Raw genomic sequence first — 20876 nt, 5'->3', positions numbered from 1 at the left:
ATGGTCATCGCCTATTTGACTGTTTTGTGTCCAGGAACTTAGACAAGATGCCTTAACAGTAGTATTTGTAGAAAGCATCTTGTTCAATTCAATTCTGGTTTATGGCTTTTATTTGTGCCGACTGGGCACAAGGTACTTCGCCAGTGTCGTATAGATGGAGAAGGAGATGATTGATCGGTGAAAATAATAATTAAGTTAATTTTGAATATGCACATAAAAAAAATTGTTGAAAAAAGCATCTTGTTAAGTTAAATGAAGGCATCTTGTTTCCTGTAGATTGGCGTTTAAAGTCAATATTTCTATTAATTGATTCATGATAACTTAATGATTATTTACGTATGGTATTGCTCTATAATGTTTTTTAAAGCCACGTTTCATACTGATTTCTGTCAATAAAACTCATACCGTCAAACATTCCATTTTACTAATTATATACTGTCCGACAAGATCGTAATCATTAGAGAGAGAAAATGACCGTAGGACAAGATAATAATTTCTTCAGGCTTAAGTATTTAGACCATAAGGTCTAAATACTTTAGTCTGCCCGGAACACGAATAGTAATAAAAAACCATCATGTGAATGTTGGCTGTACTGTAAACTGTTTCCTGCGTTCGGAACAGTAAATGTCAGAAAATGTCAGTTTCATCTTAGTTTAAAAAGAATATGGCCGTGTTAGGCCAGAATGTGAGTGTAAATATGAATGGACACAGTAATATTCATAGTCAGTTAACAAAATCATTAGAAAGAATTTTGGAAGATGCTTACTTAAGTGGTGAATTAAAATTGAGCGGACGCAAATTACGCGAGTTTCCAAAACCAGTGAAGTTTGACTTGAGTGATACAGTTATTGCTGGTAAGTTCCTAGTGATTTTATAAATAGGACGTATTTTTAAAGTATTTATTTATAAAATTCATGAGAGAATGTGTTACATATTATTTTCTATAGTCGGTTATAACACATCAGATTATTTGTTATTGTTTACACCGGCGTAAATAGATTGTCTACAGCGTGGTAAAATCGATTTAAAATAAATTCGTTATTTGATTAAACCACTGCTTAAACCTGTTATCGTAATAGAATCATGTAATATTAAAACAAGTAATGTTTTTTAGGCTAATAAGATAAGTATTTACTTAATTTATAATTATTATGACGAGAAATCTTATTGGTTTCTTAACCGAAAAGGAATTCTAATTTTCGAAAAAATAATATCGTAATAACTATTACCTATTATCCTCATATTCAATATGAGGAATAACTTAAACTGACTTACAGGATATAATTGTATAAAACATTTAAAGATTTTAGTGTTAAACAGTTATTTTGAAAATTTATATATAAATATTATTTGTTGGTATCAGTAGAACCAATCTATGACATCCAGTCACAATGATACAATAAAAAGGAATGTTTATAAATGAACCTATGTAAAATTTAATATACTTAACAATATTACTTATTTCTATTTATTTGTCTTGTGTTACCAAGATAATTGAATGTATAAAACAATATATATTATTTTATGTATAATGCTTTATTTTTTGAAGATTATAGCCAAAATTCAATGTGTAAATCTAATGAAATACCTACAATCATAAACCATTTTTATGATTGTGTAATAAATAATAAAGATAATTAAAGTATAAATAAAATAATCTGTTAATTTACTAAAAGCAAATAATTAATATGAAGTAAAGTAAACTTCCTATAATGCATGATTCAATTTTATCAAATAAATATTTTAAGTTAAAAAGTAAATAAATAAAAAAAGCAATGATTGTGATTGTCATAAATCATCATAAGTTAGCAGTAAAACCTGGTTGTTAGCACTCATCAACATTTGTCTCAAGTGGTTGTTGTTGAAAACATGGGCAATGTGTTTATATTAGTAACTTCTTTAGAGTTTATTAATAACTTTCATTTGTTGCTTTCTGGTATTAAACCAATTATAGTTGTGTCATTCATCTCTTCTTTGAAAACTCAAAGTGGGGCTTCGGACAGTAATTTCACAGAGGATAATGCAAGCTTTAAAATAAAAATAATAGTAAAAGTAAAAATTAATTGTTTCATAAAACAATGTTAGATATCCCATACATCATTATGGTATTCACTATAAACAATGTGGCAGTATTACCTTTGCATGGTTATATTGATCAGTGATAGGAATCGATTAGAAGTGAATGATAACATGACATGACGGGAATCCAAATAATATCTTATCTTAAATAATGTGGTCATTCTGAGCCTATATGTACAACTCATACAATCTCTCTGGCTATAAACAATGTTTTGTTCTTGGGATTATTGCACCATTATAACATTTATTATTATATTTGTGTTATTGTGAGGTTTACTTGGTCTCATTGACAATTTATCCCCATGCTTTACATGAGGATGAAAATAAAAATATTTTATCTTTATTACCATAGGTATGTACACCTCAAATGGTACTTGTCATCAAGGACTTAGGGGATTTAGGGGAGATTACCCTTCACATTTGATGTTGGTACACACTATGTCAGCATTTTACCTCAAAGAAATACATAGGTTAACAACCTTTCCTTTATTACTATTAATGTAACTATATTTGCAGCTAGGCATCATAGTAATGTCGTAAAAATATTAAAAAAATTGATATTCGTTACTAATGTGAACTTCGATTACTTAAAAAGTCTACTGCGTTTGCAAACTCTTGCCTGACTTTTAAATAAACTCCGATGTCAAGACGTAGAATCAAAAGAAACTTTACGTTTCCTCTCCTAACAAAGTATCATTTTGTTTGTTTTACTTTACAAACTTTGCTCAGCTTTATTGCATTTAACCAAGTTTTCTATACAAAAGCATACAATGCTGGCGACAGGTGCATAAACGTGTTCGCCCAGCCATGACGATATTTCGGATGTAAGGGGGCGATTGTTCCAGCTACTCATTGCAACCATTGAATAACATATTTCAAAATAACCTTTTTATTTATGGATAAACTTATATTTTTAGAGGAACTTAAGAAAACTGCGGGTTTGACTCGTCACTTAATTAGAAGCAAATAATATAAAATTAGTAATAGTGCATTTAGATCAAAACACTATGGAATTAGAAATAATGGCACACGACCCAGAAGCCGTGGAGCTTTTCATTCAGTTGAATCTTTCATTTAAATAAAGTAACGTGACACGATGCAGGTATAGCAAACTGGTTTTTTGTTAGGGCGTGGTGTGTAAGAGTGCCGGAAAAGTAAACAGATGTTTATAATGTCTACAATCTAACGTATCTTGCATAACGGCAGTAGATACTAATTTTATAATCTTAAAGAAACATATCTCTACGTGGTGTAAGATGTTTATTTACAACTTCCATATCGTTAATCTTACATCACAAATAAATTTATTCCAACAATCTTACTCCAAAAAGTAGTAGTGAAATGTGTTTTTTTATTTTAAAAATGTTAATCTTTTACGTCACCTTACGATGGTATTATTGTGAATCCGCAATACTTTCTCTTTTAGTTGCATACATATTCAATTCCGTTAACCACCACGAGCTGTTGAACGCAAGTCCGGATTTATTCAACAATATGAGAGTCTGGTTTCAGAAACCAAGAAGAAGACTTTTAATTATGTAGGGCCGTGTAAAAAGTCGTTAGATGTTCCTCATGTATTTTAATAAGGCAGCAAAGCGAAATACACTGAAATTTCCATTTCGCCGCTTCATTGGACAATTTTCTTTGTATCCCTTTAGTAAAATGAAGGGCGTCTATTTTCAATAAATCAATTCTGACGCATGAACATACTTTTGGCGAGGCTAATACAATACCTGCGCACTCAATTTTTATTCAAGTCAGGTCCGTGTGACACTGTGAATACTGATGATGATTATCCTACCGATAAATAATAGCAGTACAAGGCGAGAACAATAGAAAACGATTCCATCCTTTCGTTTTGGTCGGATAGTTAACTCATTGAAATGAAAAAGTATGCAGGCTGTTCTGACTTCCTTTGAGACAGCTCTCCCGGTGCTTTTAAACATGCAGGTTTGCGTTATGAAGTCACTTATCTTGAAAATGCTGTACGAAAGGCCGCGTGTCATTATTTGCAAGTATGTAAGGTAACAACGCTATGTTAGTGTTATGTCGTTAAAATTCTTCGTTAAAAAGAGCGCGTGAAAGTTCCTAGCACCATTAGAAAACAGTGTTTCACGATTTCTTGCAAAATAGCATGATTCGAAAATTTTGCTTTTCAATAATAAGTTATGGCGCATTAAAACGCCAAGGCAACTCCACTTAGCAAAAGTAATCGGGAATTCTATACAGCTATGTTCAGTCCGTTACAATACTTACATGTGAGTTGGAATTGCTTTGATACAGTATTGGAAATTGGATTAGTTCCTGGAGATGAAATTGTAACAACGTGTTCGTTTGTCGCCCTGATTCAATTGTTGTCTTACTAGATGATTATAGAAGTAGTAATGACTTTCTTTTGTTTCATTTTAGTAAACCCTTTATCACGAACACACTAGTTTGTAAGAATATAACATAAACATCTTACGTAAATTGCACAACTAATCTGACTCAAGTTCTAGTGAGCGTGACTTTAATACACGAACCATTGTGGAAAATAGATATTTGGTATAGTCATATTCATAAGTGCTATTGCAATTTATTACGACGATTTTATTGCGCTAAACAATTGATTTTCAGAGCAATAATGAAATGGACCGAGAGCCGATTATCTGTTTTGATGTTTCAGCCATAAATTTCCGATGCAATGATCAAATTCGTTTCTAAATAGGTTAGATGTAGTAAACTTAATGCTTTATTTTACTTTTTAAATTTAGAACAGTTCTAATACCCTCTCATCTCGACCCTGTACAACTGACTGCCTCATGTGGGTGCAACTTCACTGACCCATATTTTACTAACTGCTGAACACGTAAAAGCTTATAGTGCTATGTTTCCACTGCATAATAAAGATTGACTTTGTTGATGTTCTTTTGTTTGTACTTCAAGAAAAGAGCGTACAAATTCTTAAAAGGCCGGCAACGCACTCGCGAGCCCTCTGGCATTGAGAGTGTCCATGGGCGGCGGTATCACTTAACATCAGGTGAGCCTCCTGCCCGTTTGCCCCCTATATTATATAAAAAAAAATACTTAAATTGGCAAAAACCTAGGTGATATTTTGATAAGGACGTAGTTTCTTTTGATTATAGACTATTTATTCTCAAATATACCATAAAATTGTGTGCTTTTTACTTGGGATTAAGCAATAATTTGTTGTAATGTGTTTTTGTCTCCGTCTATAGTTCCACCGATCAGCATTTGACGCGACTATGTGGGCCAAGAGGAACGGGAAGTTAGGAAGCAGGCCTTTAGAGCCAATTAATTATGTGGTTAACGTTTCAATGAGGCTTTCTCCATTGTTCTATAATTGATAATGTAACTTACCTAACTTGAGCTGTGTATTTCGATTTTATGTTACAGTACGTTTAATGTAGCAGATCATAACTAGTTACCAAATTCTGTATGTAAAAACTTTATTGGAAATCTTTACGGTTGATTAAATTTCTCGTAGTCTCAAGAGTCCTCAATTTATTTAGATCTTACAGATACTCACCGACGGCAAGAGCTTGCTCGCACAACAGCCAAAACTTGTGGTGTCAATCTGTAATGTGTTTAATGTCGTTGTCCTCGCTTGAATGGTCTCTTTGATAAATTTAATGGCCGTTAACTGACACATGATTGACTTGTTTTATTAATAGTAATGTATATGGGTAATTTTAATTGAAGTTACGTGAAAAATGCGAATTTGTATTGAAGGTAATTGGAACGGCATCACAGACAATATATCAAAATTGGACTAGGTATTGTGAGATCACGAAGTTGTATCCTATTCATAACTATCCATACATTGTACATAATTCTAGCGGGTTTACTATAAAATCTAGCGAAGCTTTTATATTGGCTTTCATCAAATCTTTATTGAGGAAACGTTTAGCTTCTAGTCTGTCCAGTAATTCAGTGATAGTAAATCAAACCCACACAAAGCTGTACAGTTATGTTGAAAGCTGATTAGAGTGCGTTTGCTGCAATACTTTGATGTCTAATAATTTATACTGCTAAGGGTATTTACAAAGAGATCAACGTTCCTATGTAACTTAATTGAAATGTCTTTACTGCAACTTTTACTTCTTTTATTGTAATTACATGAATGATCTTGTATCATCATACCATACTGAACATAAAACAATAACATACAATGCGTCATTGCTATAATTAAAATAAATAAAAAAAACCAGCGGTATTACGATCTCTAGGTTTTGGCCTCAGTTTCTTTTATGTATTTCGTGACCATTTTTTTGTCTTAGTAGGCAAACAGGTGATCTTCTGTGCTGGCATACACCGTCTTTTCAATTTCAATTTTTAGGTCTTTAACATGCCGGTTTCTTTACTATGATTTCCGTCACCGTACGTACGAATGTTAATAGCTCACATTTAATGAAAAGTCCACAGCCGTGATTCGAACGCAGGAGCTCGGAGATTATAGGTGCGATTGTACTAGGCCAACACTACTAGTAATATAGTAATTAAAATAAATTAATGTATTTTGTTGTTTTCGTAGTTGTTAATGTCTCTTATATTGAACGTGTCTTATTATAAGCAAAGCTTAAAATGGTTCTAGTTAGTCCCATGATTTAATAGCCACAACATAGAATGTTCCATATTTGATTCTTAATGATATAAACGTGTGGGAGACTGAACTCGGCTAGTTGCGAAACGTGAATGGAACATTTACAACATTGCCTGAAGTCTAGATACTCTAAATAATTGGTATTCACAATAGTGGAAGGAAACGAATATCATGAAGCATTATACAATTTTTTATTATTATTTCAAGATCTTTGAAATAAGAAAACTCTCAACTTTGAGTGCAACAGCTATAGAAAATTCGATTTCTTGTCTTATCTGTTATCTGTTTTTGACATATCATACACCTGTCTACTTGTTTTCTTTTGTGCATACATTATATTCAATAAAATATTATTGCTTGCTATATATATATATATTTGTAAGTACATCTTTAAAAATGTCTCCGTAAGTATGTAGTATAAAGTTTCTTTGTCATGTGTTAAGCTAATGGGGACATGGTTTATAGACTATCAAATTAGGAACAATGGACATGTTGTTCCAGCAAACAGTGACTTAATGATTTTTCTTGACGTTCCAATTAGATACGGTTTTTTATTACGTGGGTGTAGACTTAAATTACTAATAACCGTATAAACTCTATATAACGACACTGAAGGGACTGTGCACTTTTGGCTTTGAAGAGAGTTTTCGTTAAGTCAAGAGAACAAAAACGTATAGATAATACGTGACTCCTACTGATTAGTCAAGGTCAACAACAGTCAACACGTGCAAACAATCCCAATTTCTACAAAAGAACGAATTTCTTTGAAAGTTCGTATGCATAAAGCGACAAAAGAACGTACACAGCTGCGCAGTTTTTACAAATTTTAGCAACTTGATAAATACTTTCGTAGTCAGTTGTTGTCGTTATTGAGAGTGAGGCGTAATGCTATGTAGAGTGTATCATTGTATGGCAGCAAAGCTAAACCAACCAAATCCAATTGATATCGATGTGAGATTCGAGAGAGTTCGTCGTTAAATCAACCTTACACGGAGTTTACACTGTATTTTCCTTTGTCAACACGAGCAGATTATTGAAATTACTACGTTTAACGGACCCATATCTATTCAGATTTGATACATTACTATTTAGGCCTATATAATCATCCTTAACTTCGATGTTTATTTTGAAATATGTAACGGTCTCGTCATAGATTATAAATTACAGGTACTACCTACAATTGTCTATGTTAATCTCTACGGTATTTGGGTTAGATAAGTATTAGATACGCTTCGTGCTATAGACCAAAATAAATTGCAAATTCGCAATCATCTCTAGTGGATTGAACAAACAGGCCAGTGTGCTTTAAATTGACACATATTAAATCAATTGTCTGTTCCTCTTTGCGGTTGCTAAAAAATAACTATGTCGTGTGCTCACAATAGGGCTGTTATTATCTTCCCAATTCTATTGTGGTGTTACGAACAACCCTATCCCAAAAGAATCTTGTTAGGAATAGGAATAGTTATTTACATAATAAATAAACATTTATTTCTTCTCTATTATGGTAGTTCCTATTGTTTTTACTTAAATTCGTTAAAAAATTAAAGTTTAATTAGAAGTACTTAATTTTTTTTAATAGAACACATATTATCTTACCTTATGTCATTAAAATTTGTACGTTTTTATTTTGACACCCCTGCTCATTCTACTTATAACTTTTGCCCCTTTGCGCCGGCGCATATGGTGAGGGGAGTTCCGCGCACGTGCCCAATCACACATTCAAATCGGGTACGAACAAATTGACAAACTTGAAGATAAGGACTTAGGAAGTGGGTGTATACTTTTGTCAACGTTAAATGATGATAACTGTGTTAAGAATATTTATTTTAATAACACTGACATCAATATATTTGAGTAAACACAACAATTGTAAGGTGTGTTCTAGTTTATATATGAAGATTGTAGCTTAACATTTCGCAGAATTAGAAATCTAAAAATTCTGATTCAAATCGACAGAACGAGCCTGGTCGCAGTGGCTCATCGTCGTAGTTATCAAAATTTGTTGAATCGCCAGGATGCTTACATTTAGGAACATAGGGCGCCGGCCAGCGACAGTTCAAGATAGCCTCCCATTCAATACCTCTGAACCATCTATGGTTTTTAAAATCCATTACACCATTTTTCATTACACCAAATCGTTTACTTATATCGACTTGTAAAGTATTCCTAATAAGATCTCGTAAATCAGTGTTGAAGCTTGAAGGGCATCTATATTTACCAGCTACAATTTTTTCATATGTCTTCATTGGTTCATTTGCGTAGAAAGGTGGATAGCCAGCATTCATTTCAAACAAAAGAACTCCAAAGGACCACCAGTCAACAGAAAAGCCATAACCTTTGCTCAGAATCAACTCGGGGGCCAAATATTCAGGTGTACCACATAGTGTCCACGTTCTGCCTTGCAAAACCTTGCAAAAACCAAAATCAGTTATTTTAAGATAGCCATTTCTATCGATCATAATATTTTCGGGTTTTAAGTCGCGGTAAACTAATTTGCAGAAATGCAAATATTCAAGTGCCAAAACAACTTGGCATGCGTAAAATTTTGCAAGGGGTTCTTCGAATTTGCTCATTTTTCTGAGGTGAGTAAACATTTCTCCGCCTGGTACGAAGGGCATTACGAAATAAATATAACTGTTATCTTTAAAACTTGTCTCCATAGACACTGTGAAGGGAAACCTTATTGCTTCAAGAATACGTTTTTCATATAAGGTGTGATCGACTTGTTTCATTTTTATTATTCTTTCCTTTTCCAACACTTTCATAGCGTAATATTTGCTGGAATTGGAATGCCGTACTAAAATTACTCTGCCAAACGCTCCTGTCCCGAGAGTACGAATATGTTCAAGATTACTAAAGCTCACAGTGGAATTCCATGTTTTACACCAACGTTCCTGAAATTCTATTAGTAGTTGCTTCAGATACTTCGTATACTGCTGCTGTTGCTGTTCCGTGTACCCATCGCGGACCTCACCCGTTGTTGACTGAGATACGGTTTTGAAAGACATATTCGTATCTTTAAGTACTGTGAAAGTTTTATTCATGATTTACGGTTTGACATTTTGGACCATCGCCAACTAGATTTCACGATTTGGAATAACAATATTTGCGGGAAATTAGAGTTTGCGAAAATAGCAAGCGGCAATTCGGAATTCCCTTTTAAATATTTGCAGAGATCGAAAGTACACGAGGGCGTGTAGCGAGGGGTGAATACCCTGGGGTGGTGGAATCAGCTGTGTTTGGGGTGACATGCCATGCCGCGCCGGCCGGTCGTCCCGACTGATGTATTGATCAGGCTACACGTGAAACTTATAGGATGTGGATGCCTAATAAAGAACTTCGCGAATCTATGTTTATATTTAAGTCTTTAGAATACCAATTAATAGAACAGTGTATGTAAAACCGATTGAACTTATGATTTCTTTAGGAGTTATATCCGTCAGTTATGTGTGATTGCGGCACATTTCTTTTCATATTGTAACTGTCACATCAGTAGGTCGATAGTATAATCATTATTGACGATATACCGTTATCTTTAACAACTGTATGTGCGAATATAAAGCTGCTCCCATATTCAATAGGATGCCTGCGTATGACGAGTACTCAATGACGTGGCTGACATTCTTGGAATAATTTAATCTTTATTCATATCATAAACATAATTACTACAGTAATAATAATAGTCTTATTTATATTAAGAACTATTATGTATAAACTTTTTTAACATTGACAATCCATAGTGTGATCCGTTTCAAACGAGTTATGTCATATTGACTCAAACTCCAGTTGGTCGCGGCGATCAGAAAGCTTCAGCTAACCATTATGAAATAATAAATTTTCGCTACAAAGATTGCTGGACTAGGACAACTTGGAATTTTTTTCACACCTAGAAGAATATCAATTAAGTCAATGGGCTAAAGACATTGTTAGTCATGTCTTGATTGTTCAGATTTAAACGCGATAACCGGTCAAGGTTGTTGAGGCCCGCAGTCCGCAATACAGTTCGAATTGGCTCTTGGCACCACACCAGACTGGCGCATTGATATATCTTGTCTTACTGCAACTACAAATATAACTATTGCATAAAACTGTAAAATATGTTAGGAATTTGATTTATCGGTATGACGTTTTGTTTCAAATTGAATTCTGTCATTTTTAATGACACAATCTTAATATATGTTATTTGCATGCAGCGATAAAATGTATGTTAAATATTTATTTAAAAAAACCATAAAGAAATGTTCAGGTATTTTTGTTTTGCTCAACAATTCCATTGTAAAAAAAGTGAAGTTAACTCAAAAATATATAAAGAAGCATTAACTCGAATTCAAACGTGATCTCAAAAATCTCACTCTAAAATCTGAAACTGAAATGCCCTAAAAGCCATTGAGTTCGTAATAATTTTATATTAAAAACGCTTCAAAAGAAGTTCATAGATTTTCGTTTTACAAAACTGGGCCAGGATATTCCATAAGGGATTTCTTTGAGGCTGTAATTTCTAAGTTGAACGATGATTTTACAGAACCAAGAATATGATGATGAACTAGTAAAAAACAGCCTTTGTCACTATCGCTAATATTGAAATAGCTTAATTGATAATCAAGTGACAATTACATAGTATTGTCTTTTGTTAAAATAGCTTTTACACATTAAGAAAAACACTTTTTGAACGGATTAAAGCTATGTATTATTATTAAAAACTTATAATTATTTACATGATTCTAAATTTTAATAATAAATATAGATAAAACAACTTTCTCTGGAGCTGTGATACTTTTTACATTTAACACCTTTTGTCTTCAGTCACCGTGACCACGCACGCTGAAAAGCACGCGAAACGTCGGGAAAAAGCTAATACATAGCCTTAATCCGTTCAAAAAGTGTTTTTCTTAAAGTGACAATTATGCCCAGTTTCTTAAAAGCTGATGAATTATAATAACTACAGTGCGAGTTTTCTTGGCCGGTGGCTGAAATTGGTACTACACTCGCCATTTTGAAATGTCAGTCTGACATTATCAATTTTTTGCAATTCCTTGGTGCGTACAATAAATAATTTTACCATCTACAAACATCTAATAAAAATCTAACAATAATGTATTTACATATTTTTATCCCTTGCATAATTAATTACAATGGCAAAGATTTATCGATTTCGATGATCGACGAGAATTATCGATCCGTTCTGATATGTTAAAGTATATCTGTGGTCATAGTTAAGTACATTTTTGCTCAGTATGATTTATCATATGACGTATAGCTACAGATATTATATTAATAGTACACGTTACAAAACCTATCTTATCATGATTCCTAGAACCTAGAGCTAGAACTGAAGAGCCTAGAACTGTTAAGTTAGCCTGCATGACTTTAAATTATAATCCCCTATAATGGTTAATTTTTATTTACTGGCAATACTAATATCCATGTTAGCGACGTTTTACCGGCTAAGAAACCTATATGGCACTGGCCATAATTTGATCTATTCACTTGTCAAACTTCTAACTAAGGACAAGTTTGCAACCAGTAGTTTTTGAGTTTTTAAAACTTATTAAAAGCAATAATATTAAGGATTATCGTCATCACTTATGGCTATACAGCCGCTTGTGGGCATAGCCTGCTCAAGTATATTTCGCCATCGTAGTCTATTTCTTACTTCTTGCGTCCAATTTCGAACCCCTATTGTTTCTAGGTCCTTGAAAACTCCATCCCACCAACGCAGCCTCGGTCTACCAGGTTTTCTTGTGCCTCCAGGTTGTGAGACCTATAAGGATCTCGGGGTTCTTTCGTTTGCCATTCGGTGCACATGTCCCAACTACTTAAAGCCTATTGCATATTATAAATAGGATGATCTTGGCGTCGGCAAGAATGTTAAAAAGTTTTTAGTAAAAAAATTATAATCAACATTTCAGCTTGGGCTGATTTGACATCTAAGTTATACGGTAATGTCGGTTTATTACAATGTATGCAATGGGTGTTATTCGTTCAGAAACTCTGGTAGTCTTATATCGTTCATATTCGAGTCGTAGTTAAATAACAGCTGTTGATATTTTTATTCTAACACGTGGCGAGCCGGCGGTTATTTTTTCGAGGACGCATGCAAAAATTAGTTGGAACCTGTTCATAAAATATGGTTGTTTGAATCCAGTTTCGTTCGATTTTTTACTCGTAGAGTTCAGAGATCGCGCTTGTTATAAAATTAATTGCAAAGTATGTCAAGCGGATTAATTTCGTGTACTTGGTGTACTTCGTAACCAACTGTATACCACAGGCAGAGATTAAGATTGCTTTGGAGATAATATTCTAATATATCAACGCTGTGTTTTGTGTAATTTATATTTTGTATTATGCGGAGTATTTTTAAACATATTTTTCAAGTAGACTAGTTAGTATTTAGATATGTACGGTTAGGCGAATAATAATCACCTTGAAGGTCCTTCGTACTGTCAAAATGTACTAGGATTTAACATTGATGTTATTATTTATATGTCAAAGCGAATCCCTAATTACTTAAGAATGTTACATGTATTTTTGATATCTGTCTGTAGAGTTACCTAAATATCTAATTTTCTTTTATGCGAACGTTCTATATTTAAAATGTACTTATCATCATATTGTTGTTTTTGTTTCCTTATTTAGATAACCTTTATGGCACAATGTCAGTCACGTATGGCTGCTTCATTCTCTCCCCTCGCGTCCTGCCTTTGTCTATGTATTAGTGTCACCTTTATTATAAATAACTTGAGCTTATTGAATTTATTCATGCAGATAATCAACCTTTTCAGTAGGTATTATATCTACACGTACACTGTACAGTTAGTGGTTTAAGGGAATTTCACCAGTTTGGTGTGTGCAATTTAAAAACTTAGACATTGCATCTCGGTCACAAACAAATGTGACTAACTACCAAAATTTGAAATAACTTTACCATAATTTATTATTCGTGCTAGGTAAATTCGACAAACGATTCATGTACCTAACTCGACTTTCATAATAGCATCAAGAAGCAAGTTTATTACAAAGGCATGAACCAACTTAAATTACTCATTTGAAACTCGTGAAACATTCACGCTTTGAGCTCGAAGGCCGTATTAAACTAATTCGGGAAGTTGTTTGATTAATTTGTAGCTTTTGTTGAAACTTTAGAGTATAATTGACAATCATTTAACATGGATTCTTAAATTTTTTCTACATTTCAATAGCATTCTTATCTTAGTCAGAAGTACTATGTTTGAAGACGTGATCTTTATTGACTATATGAGTAGTCTTTTAATGTGTCTTTGTACAAGTTATAAACAAATGCATCCATTAATAACATGAAGCTTTCATATTAATTGTTTATTATTGTTTACAACGCAACACAAACACATTCATATGAAAGTACAAAAATACTTCACGTCACGCCACGGTACAGAAGTTCTGAAACTAAATATAAAATAAAAATGGCGTTTAATATATAGTTAATATTTAAATTTAAATGCTTTCATTTGATTTAATACTTTTTTTTATATAGTTGATGTTTCTATTATAAGGCTGAATGCTGAAATTGTGATGATAAACAGTCTCAAACATCAAGGCTTCAACAAACCAGCTTAACTAGACTAAATAAAGTTATATCACGTATTTTATGATTTATAATCTGTATGTAGAGCAAGGAATCAAATTGCTGTGGTTCTTACATTATCTAACCGCTAACGTTAAGCGTTCGGTGCCAACGAACCTATCGACTGGTTTGCGTAAGAATAACGCGCTTGTTTGTATACAAATCTGATTTATGGCTAAGATGCTTTATTTGTAGACGTATGGAATCGGAACTTAAAATTGTTACTCTATTCCAATTTCTGGATACCCCTTACCCTAGGTGTTTATAAATAAAATACTATGTTTGTATACGAATGTGTGTATGTCCTATATGAGGTTCAAATGTCTTTAAAGATTCACAAAACCCTAAATTAAAATAAAGAAAACATTCCCTTACAAAGAAACGAATCGTTCCAAATTTTATAATTTTACAAGAAATTATTTATAATCAAGGACGTCAAATACAGTCAATCACCGTCTGTATCTTTTATCCGCTACAACAGATAGTCCTCATCATTATCATGTTGCTTTTAAATCAATAAACGTAACGTAAAATATTGTACGTTACTTACTATATAAATGTATACTTTTTTGTTAGAAAAAAGTTTTCCTTTCGGCTTCATTTGAAACTTTCATTTTAGTATTATTAGATTTAGAGTCTTAATTTATTATTGCTCGTACATTATGGGAATTTCATGACTGGTTATAAATCGTATGAGCACTTATAAGCCGTTTGTTAAATTGTATTTAAAAAAAAAAGTATATAAAATTTTAACTCTGTCTTTTCAATTTATGTTGAAATGTTTTTATTATATTTTTTCTATATATCTAGTTTAATTAAACTACGTTAAGAATGTGATTCTCGGTCGTGGGTGTATCTTCTTAAAAAGGGCACCTGACCTCGCACTTATGCTAAATAATAAACATTTGGTTGTTATATGGTAATTAAAAATATCGTGTCTTAGGCCTACCAATGTTTGTCAGACACTAAACGCTTAATGCCATTTTGCTTATAGAAAATTCATATCATTCATAAAACGATGTTTATTGTTTGACCCAAAACGGGACATTTGTTTAATTTAGGTGAAATAATGAGTAGTCAATGTAAAAAAAAAAAACACTTTTTTAAAGTTATTTATTTACTCAAAACGGGTCAATTTTGCGTCCCACAGTTCTTTTCGGGGACACCGGGACTCGTAATTGACAAAGGGACAGTCCCGTTCGAAACGGGACGTCTGGTCACGTTACCCATTCCCCATATCGGTGTTACGAGACTTCAGACATCATAGATAAAGATTTTGTTTAATTACTAATTTATACATTTCCTGTTTCAGATTTATCGAAAAATCGGTTTGGGGAATTGCCAGATGAAGTGACCACATATATTTTTTTAGAGAAGTTATTACTGTCACAAAATGTCATAAGGAATATACCTGATGCTGTCGGAGGTCTTCAGTCACTTACATATTTAGATTTAAGGTAAGTTAAACAATTGTATCACTATACTATTTAATGAGACCCTGTTTGCCTTAATACAATTTTTTTTACAAATGATATCTCAATTAGAAACTTATAGCGCTTTATAATTGAAGACTATAGAGAGCAATAATATCTTACACAAAATTTTATTATCTTATCTTAATATATATATAAATCTCCTGTCACGATGTTTGTCCGCGATGGACTCCTAAACTACTTAACCGATTTTAAATTAAATTGGCACACCGTGAGCAGTCTGGTCCAACTTAAGAGATAGGATAGCTTAGATCTTTAATTATAGTCGTAATTTTATTTTATTGCGAATTATTTGTCTATAATTAATTGACAGTCACAATTATCTGTTAACTCCAAAAGATTCTAACAGATGTCGATACTTTTCGACTGGATTGAGTTAGTAATCAATAGATGGCACTGCCATGGTAAACCGACAAACGTGTCATATAAGCTACAGTCCAATATCATGATTACCACGTGTTATTGAGGCTAAAGTATAAATTAAATTTATTTTGTAGTAAACGAAATACCGTGAAATTCAATTATTTCTACTTTTTTAATTGTTAGTGTTAGCATTGCCAACCACGTGTTACTTAGACCGAAGTGTAAATCAAATTCAAAATATAGTGACGATAATACAGTGAAATTATTCTTCTGTGCGCGGTATTAAGGCTAACTAAAACCACATTAAGGAGAAACGAAGTTCGCGCGGGCAGTTATTATAATATAAAACAATGTCTGCTGTTGAAGATGTTCTATAAATTTTACTAGTCATTTATTACTAATCTAGTAGGAATGTTCTTATTAACCTATTGTATGTTAAAGCTACTTTCATTCATTTTTATACTATCTACGTGAAAATTGGTGGCGTTTCTCAGTACTTGCATTAAATCCATTTTGACATTCAATCTATACTCATCGGGTATGGCCTTGATGTGTGGGAGTAAGGATAAAAGGAACATTCTATCTGGATCGTCATCGTCACTCTTTCCCGGACCTTCTACATTCGCAAAAGCGAATTCGGTAATAGGTTTTGGCGGTGGCGGCTCCACTTTAACATCATTCACAGCCTGTACATCATCCTCCACAAAGAAATCCATGTCGTCGTCCTCCTCCTCGTCTGAGCTCATTTTGGTTAATTTTATCTTTCTCAAGTGCTTCCAACATTGTTTAGGCGCAGCTTCTTCTGCTTCATCATCGCGACTGGAACGACTTTTCTTTTTCAATATGAAATCTAAGTGACGACAATATACGTATGGTTTTCTTGTCCTTTTTGGGTTTGTTACGTATTTATGGAAGCAGTCTCGTATGCTCTTCCACTTTTTCTGAAGCTGTAGTTCTGTAAACAAAACACAGTTTCGTCTAAGTACATTTAAACTCTATAGACACGAACATAAAATAAGACTAAGAAAACACTTTTTAAACGGATTAAAGCTATGTATTATTATTAAAAACTTATAATTATTTACATAATTTTAAATAAGACTGATAAAAAGCACTCTAAAGGCTACATTGTCACGTCATTAAATCAAAATACAGACAAATGCAAAGGAATCGCGTGCGCGTGTATGACGTCATCTCAAGTTATCGCTTCGCTCACCTAACTCGCGCATTTCACTCTTTGATACTTTTACGTCCTCGCCTGCCACTTCACGAACGACTTGTAACCACAGCTTGTGACGAGCCGACTTCGACCTGTAGTCAACATTTTCGTTGTCCCAAATGCCAGGTCGTTTTTTTACAGCCTCAATAAGCACCTCAGGTTCATATTCAAACTGCATCATGATAAATGCAAAGCGTGCGGTCCGGTGGTGCGGCTTTCGGGCGACTGACGCGCGGGGAGCGCGTAGCTTGTTTCTAAAATGGCGGCCGATTACGCTAGGGTACATATCATTTATGATACTTTTTACATTTCAAGTATTACATGTGCTTATTACCTGAAATTGACTCACGTTACAAGCGTAGTGCAATTGTCTTATTACTCATTAATAACTTAATTCACGTAAAAGTTAATTTTAAATGTAGGCTTGATTTTAAGAAACTCTTTCAGTACTTTTATTTTTATGTTATAACAGAGACTTATTACAGACTCACACATATACAGTCATCAGTTATATTTATTATTTTACACTTCCATAGTTTTAAAATCAATTGTGTTATTTACATTGATAAAACAAGTTAATTAAAGAAAAGCAAAGCTTCCCTGTCACAGATCTTTGACTTACTAGGGAGGCCTCAATCTGTACGTATAATAGCTAAATAAAATTAAGATTTTATTTTATTTTACTATGTAACCAATATTTTTTACATATCGTCAAATCTCGCTAAATTTATATTAATAACAATTATTTTATCTTTATTAGTTATCATTAAAATATGACACATATACCTGACTAGTCGTATCATTTGTAGTATGAAAAAAATTCTGTCCCCAAATGACAAAACGTGTGGTGATATAGGCGTCTATCGACTAGACGGCCAAGACGCGCTCGGGCGCGCGGCTCCGGGACGGGGGAGCGAGGTTTTAACCGCCTGCCTCGAACACTTAACGTGACTTAATTATATTCTTTTAAAATATTGTTTAAAGTCATACAGAGGAATTTCTATTTAATATTTATATGATATGATACTAAAATTAAAATTCCAGTGAGTCGCATAATAATACTGCTATTAAGGGTCTGTTTCACAATATACGGATAAGTTCTACATAAGTTCCAAATAAGCTATTTATTACTTATTGGTAGGATAAACATTATTGTTGCGTTTCACGACTGTCAGAAAGCGTTATTTGTCACATAAGGACTATCATAAGGTATGAGTCCGATGACACGCGAAGTTTCTTATTCTTTTTTTTCCAAATAATTTATGTGTTGCATAGCTATTTGTTACTTTATCCATACATTGTGAGGCTCTGTTTCACAGTAATGTCTTCGTACAATTAAAAAATAGTTAAAGAAAAAAATTATTTATTTACTTATTAAAATTTTGAATTATTTATTTAGCTATGTTAAGTTAAAGTTACGTTACTACTATCTCTCTAAACTTATTGTTTAGGAGGTAATCTATGTTTACACTATAGCAATTTAGCAGTACTTCAGTGCCTAAGCTTTCAATGTGCCTGATGGGTACGGCAGAAGGCGACATCCGCTGTTACTTTATGTACCCAGGGGACTAACCTTCCATTAAGAGCACATATGATTCGCTGTATAATATTCAACGAATAATATAGGGTAACGGGAAAAATTTCGTACATTGTGCCTATCGTAATTAGTTCATTTTAGGTTAGCGTTGTTTTTTTCTAATTAATTGTTAGCCTCTTATTTCGTGTGTAATTTTTTTTATTGGTTATGCATTCTTGTTGATTTAGGGTCACCTGTTAGGACAGGTATTGTGTTTTTTTGTATATAAATAAATAAAACTAAAAAAAGACTACAAATACTGTTTATCGCATATAACCTCGTATCCATATTGTTATTATATTAGATCGATAACGGACTTTTACTGCGGATTGCGGTTATTATATATATTGTGTTATATTCAACGGCTAAAGCCAAAAAGCAACTAGACAAAATCGGCGCAAGGCGAGCCGACGTTAAAAAAGCAGTGACAAAAACGCTGCAACTGTTTTGGTTCTATTCTTTATATGTCTATAATATGCCTGTTTCCTCAAGATGTTTTCTTTTTAATAAAAGCAATTTAATTACGCACAAAATCCATTGGCTCACAGCCGTGAATTGAAGACACGATCTCAGGGTCGCGCGCTAGGTTACTAAAACTTATAATACATTTTCTGAAAAGTGAAGAGTTTAGTAATATTATGTTTCATTTATTTCCTTACCTTATACGGTTTCTGGACTTCCTCTTGACCACACAAACGGTGGTTTGGTATTGTTATAAACATGCCAGGATGACGTATAATATTTTTTATCAATCTGACGTTTACCGTCAGTATTACGATGTAGTTTATATATGCCGTTAAATCGATTTTTTCAAGTATTACTCTTGAATAAAGTAATTAGTCCGTATTGTGTTGTTTTGTATGTGATTACATCAACATATGACGCCGTTACGATAGACTATAAATAGAACCAAACCTTCGTAAAGACATTGTCCTATAACATAATCTCTCGTATTAGGGTAATAATAATTTTAAACAAGTTGTTTTTATAAATACTGTCCAGTCCAAATAGACATATTATAAGTAAATATATCTTAATATTATTTAGAATCAGAATTGCATTCGTATGATGTTAATATGATTGGACAGGTCCAATCATATCATTCAGGAACTGTAGGGCTAGTAAGTGTAAGCGTTTATATCGACCTAGTATGGCGCTCGTACTCCTTTTGTGCGATGTTATTTTTATGTGCGCAGTTGCACGTCAAATATCGTAAGGAAGCCGATGCGAGCGAAACATCCACGATGTGTTGATGACATGTACCAATAGAAATATATATCAACAGTCATGCATAGTCGAAACATTATTACTCTTACCGCATTTATACGTCCAATTTTTAAAGTGAAACGTCTTTATCGGCGTTGGAAAAAAAAATCGTCACATTTATCGGTTACGCGTCACATTATTCCGTTACACGTCCCTTTTCACGTTACGCGCCATCTTTTTCTTGTCCCTTCCACATGGTTAATTCGAAGAATGGTAATCATTCTATAATAATTAATAAAATTCTGTATTAATCTTAGTAGTAATAAGGTAAAATGAAATAATTGTATTATTTGTGTTCATGTGATAATAAATGCCTTTTGTTAAACTTTATCTTATTTAACTATACTTAATCAATTTCAGTAAAGTTGCATATAGTAGATCATTTTTCGAAAATAAGGTCATAAAAAAGTTTCACTTCTTACGTGTCTAGTACACGCACACATTTTTGACATTTGGTAGACATACTTAACTAAGTCTCAGACCCTTATAGTCAAAAAATACATATGATTTCGGTAATTTTTGTTAATGGGACAGGAGGTACACGAGTCACATGAAACCCACAACTCGAGGAGGTTTGCTAGTACGTTCTTGGCCTTTAAAGTATTTATGCTCTTTTCTTGAAGACCTTTTAAGTCGTTACGGTTCAGAAAATATATCTGATATCGCAGCAGGTT

The 20876-nt window shown here is 33.1% G+C and overlaps 3 protein-coding genes across 6 annotated transcripts in view; 1 reads left to right on the top strand and 2 right to left on the bottom strand.

Moving 5' to 3' along the window:
- The first annotated feature begins 657 nt into the window (after positions 1–657).
- LOC123708104 (leucine-rich repeat and calponin homology domain-containing protein) overlaps positions 658–20876 on the top strand; it is a 51020-nt gene continuing 30801 nt past the window's right edge. For all 4 annotated transcript variants that reach the window (XM_045658610.1, XM_045658609.1, XM_045658608.1 and 1 more), the window contains exons 1-2: positions 658–854; positions 15598–15742. In XM_045658610.1, coding sequence (XP_045514566.1) covers positions 665–854; positions 15598–15742 — 335 coding nt within the window. In that variant the 5' untranslated portion in view covers positions 658–664. The remainder of the gene's footprint in view (positions 855–15597; positions 15743–20876) is intronic.
- LOC123708105 (cAMP-dependent protein kinase catalytic subunit 1-like) lies at positions 8491–9752 on the bottom strand. Its single transcript, XM_045658612.1, has one exon. The coding sequence runs from the start codon at positions 9727–9729 to the stop codon at positions 8608–8610; it is 1122 nt and encodes a 373-aa protein (XP_045514568.1). The 5' UTR covers positions 9730–9752; the 3' UTR covers positions 8491–8607.
- On the bottom strand, positions 16414–17576 carry LOC123708106. Its single transcript, XM_045658613.1, has 2 exons — positions 17358–17576; positions 16414–17096 (listed from the first exon to the last, which is right to left on the bottom strand). Exons 1-2 carry the CDS (start codon positions 17539–17541, stop codon positions 16567–16569), a joined length of 714 nt encoding a protein of 237 aa, XP_045514569.1. The 5' UTR covers positions 17542–17576; the 3' UTR covers positions 16414–16566.

Source organism: Pieris brassicae, chromosome 4, assembly GCF_905147105.1.
Source record: "Pieris brassicae chromosome 4, ilPieBrab1.1, whole genome shotgun sequence".
NCBI lineage: Eukaryota > Metazoa > Arthropoda > Insecta > Lepidoptera > Pieridae > Pieris > Pieris brassicae.
The sequence above is the reverse complement of the archived record's forward strand: the minus strand, read 5'-3'. Positions and strand labels throughout refer to the sequence as shown.

Excerpts from the sequence above, each read along its gene's own strand:
- LOC123708105 (XM_045658612.1), bottom strand. The coding sequence starts at position 9,729 with ATGAATAAAACTTTCACAGTACTTAAAGATACGAATATGTCTTTCAAA.
- LOC123708106 (XM_045658613.1), bottom strand. The coding sequence starts at position 17,541 with ATGATGCAGTTTGAATATGAACCTGAGGTGCTTATTGAGGCTGTAAAA. Across the intron at positions 17,097-17,357 it reads GAGTGAAATGCGCGAGTTAG|AACTACAGCTTCAGAAAAAG; the intron begins GTGAGCGAAGCG and ends TTTTGTTTACAG.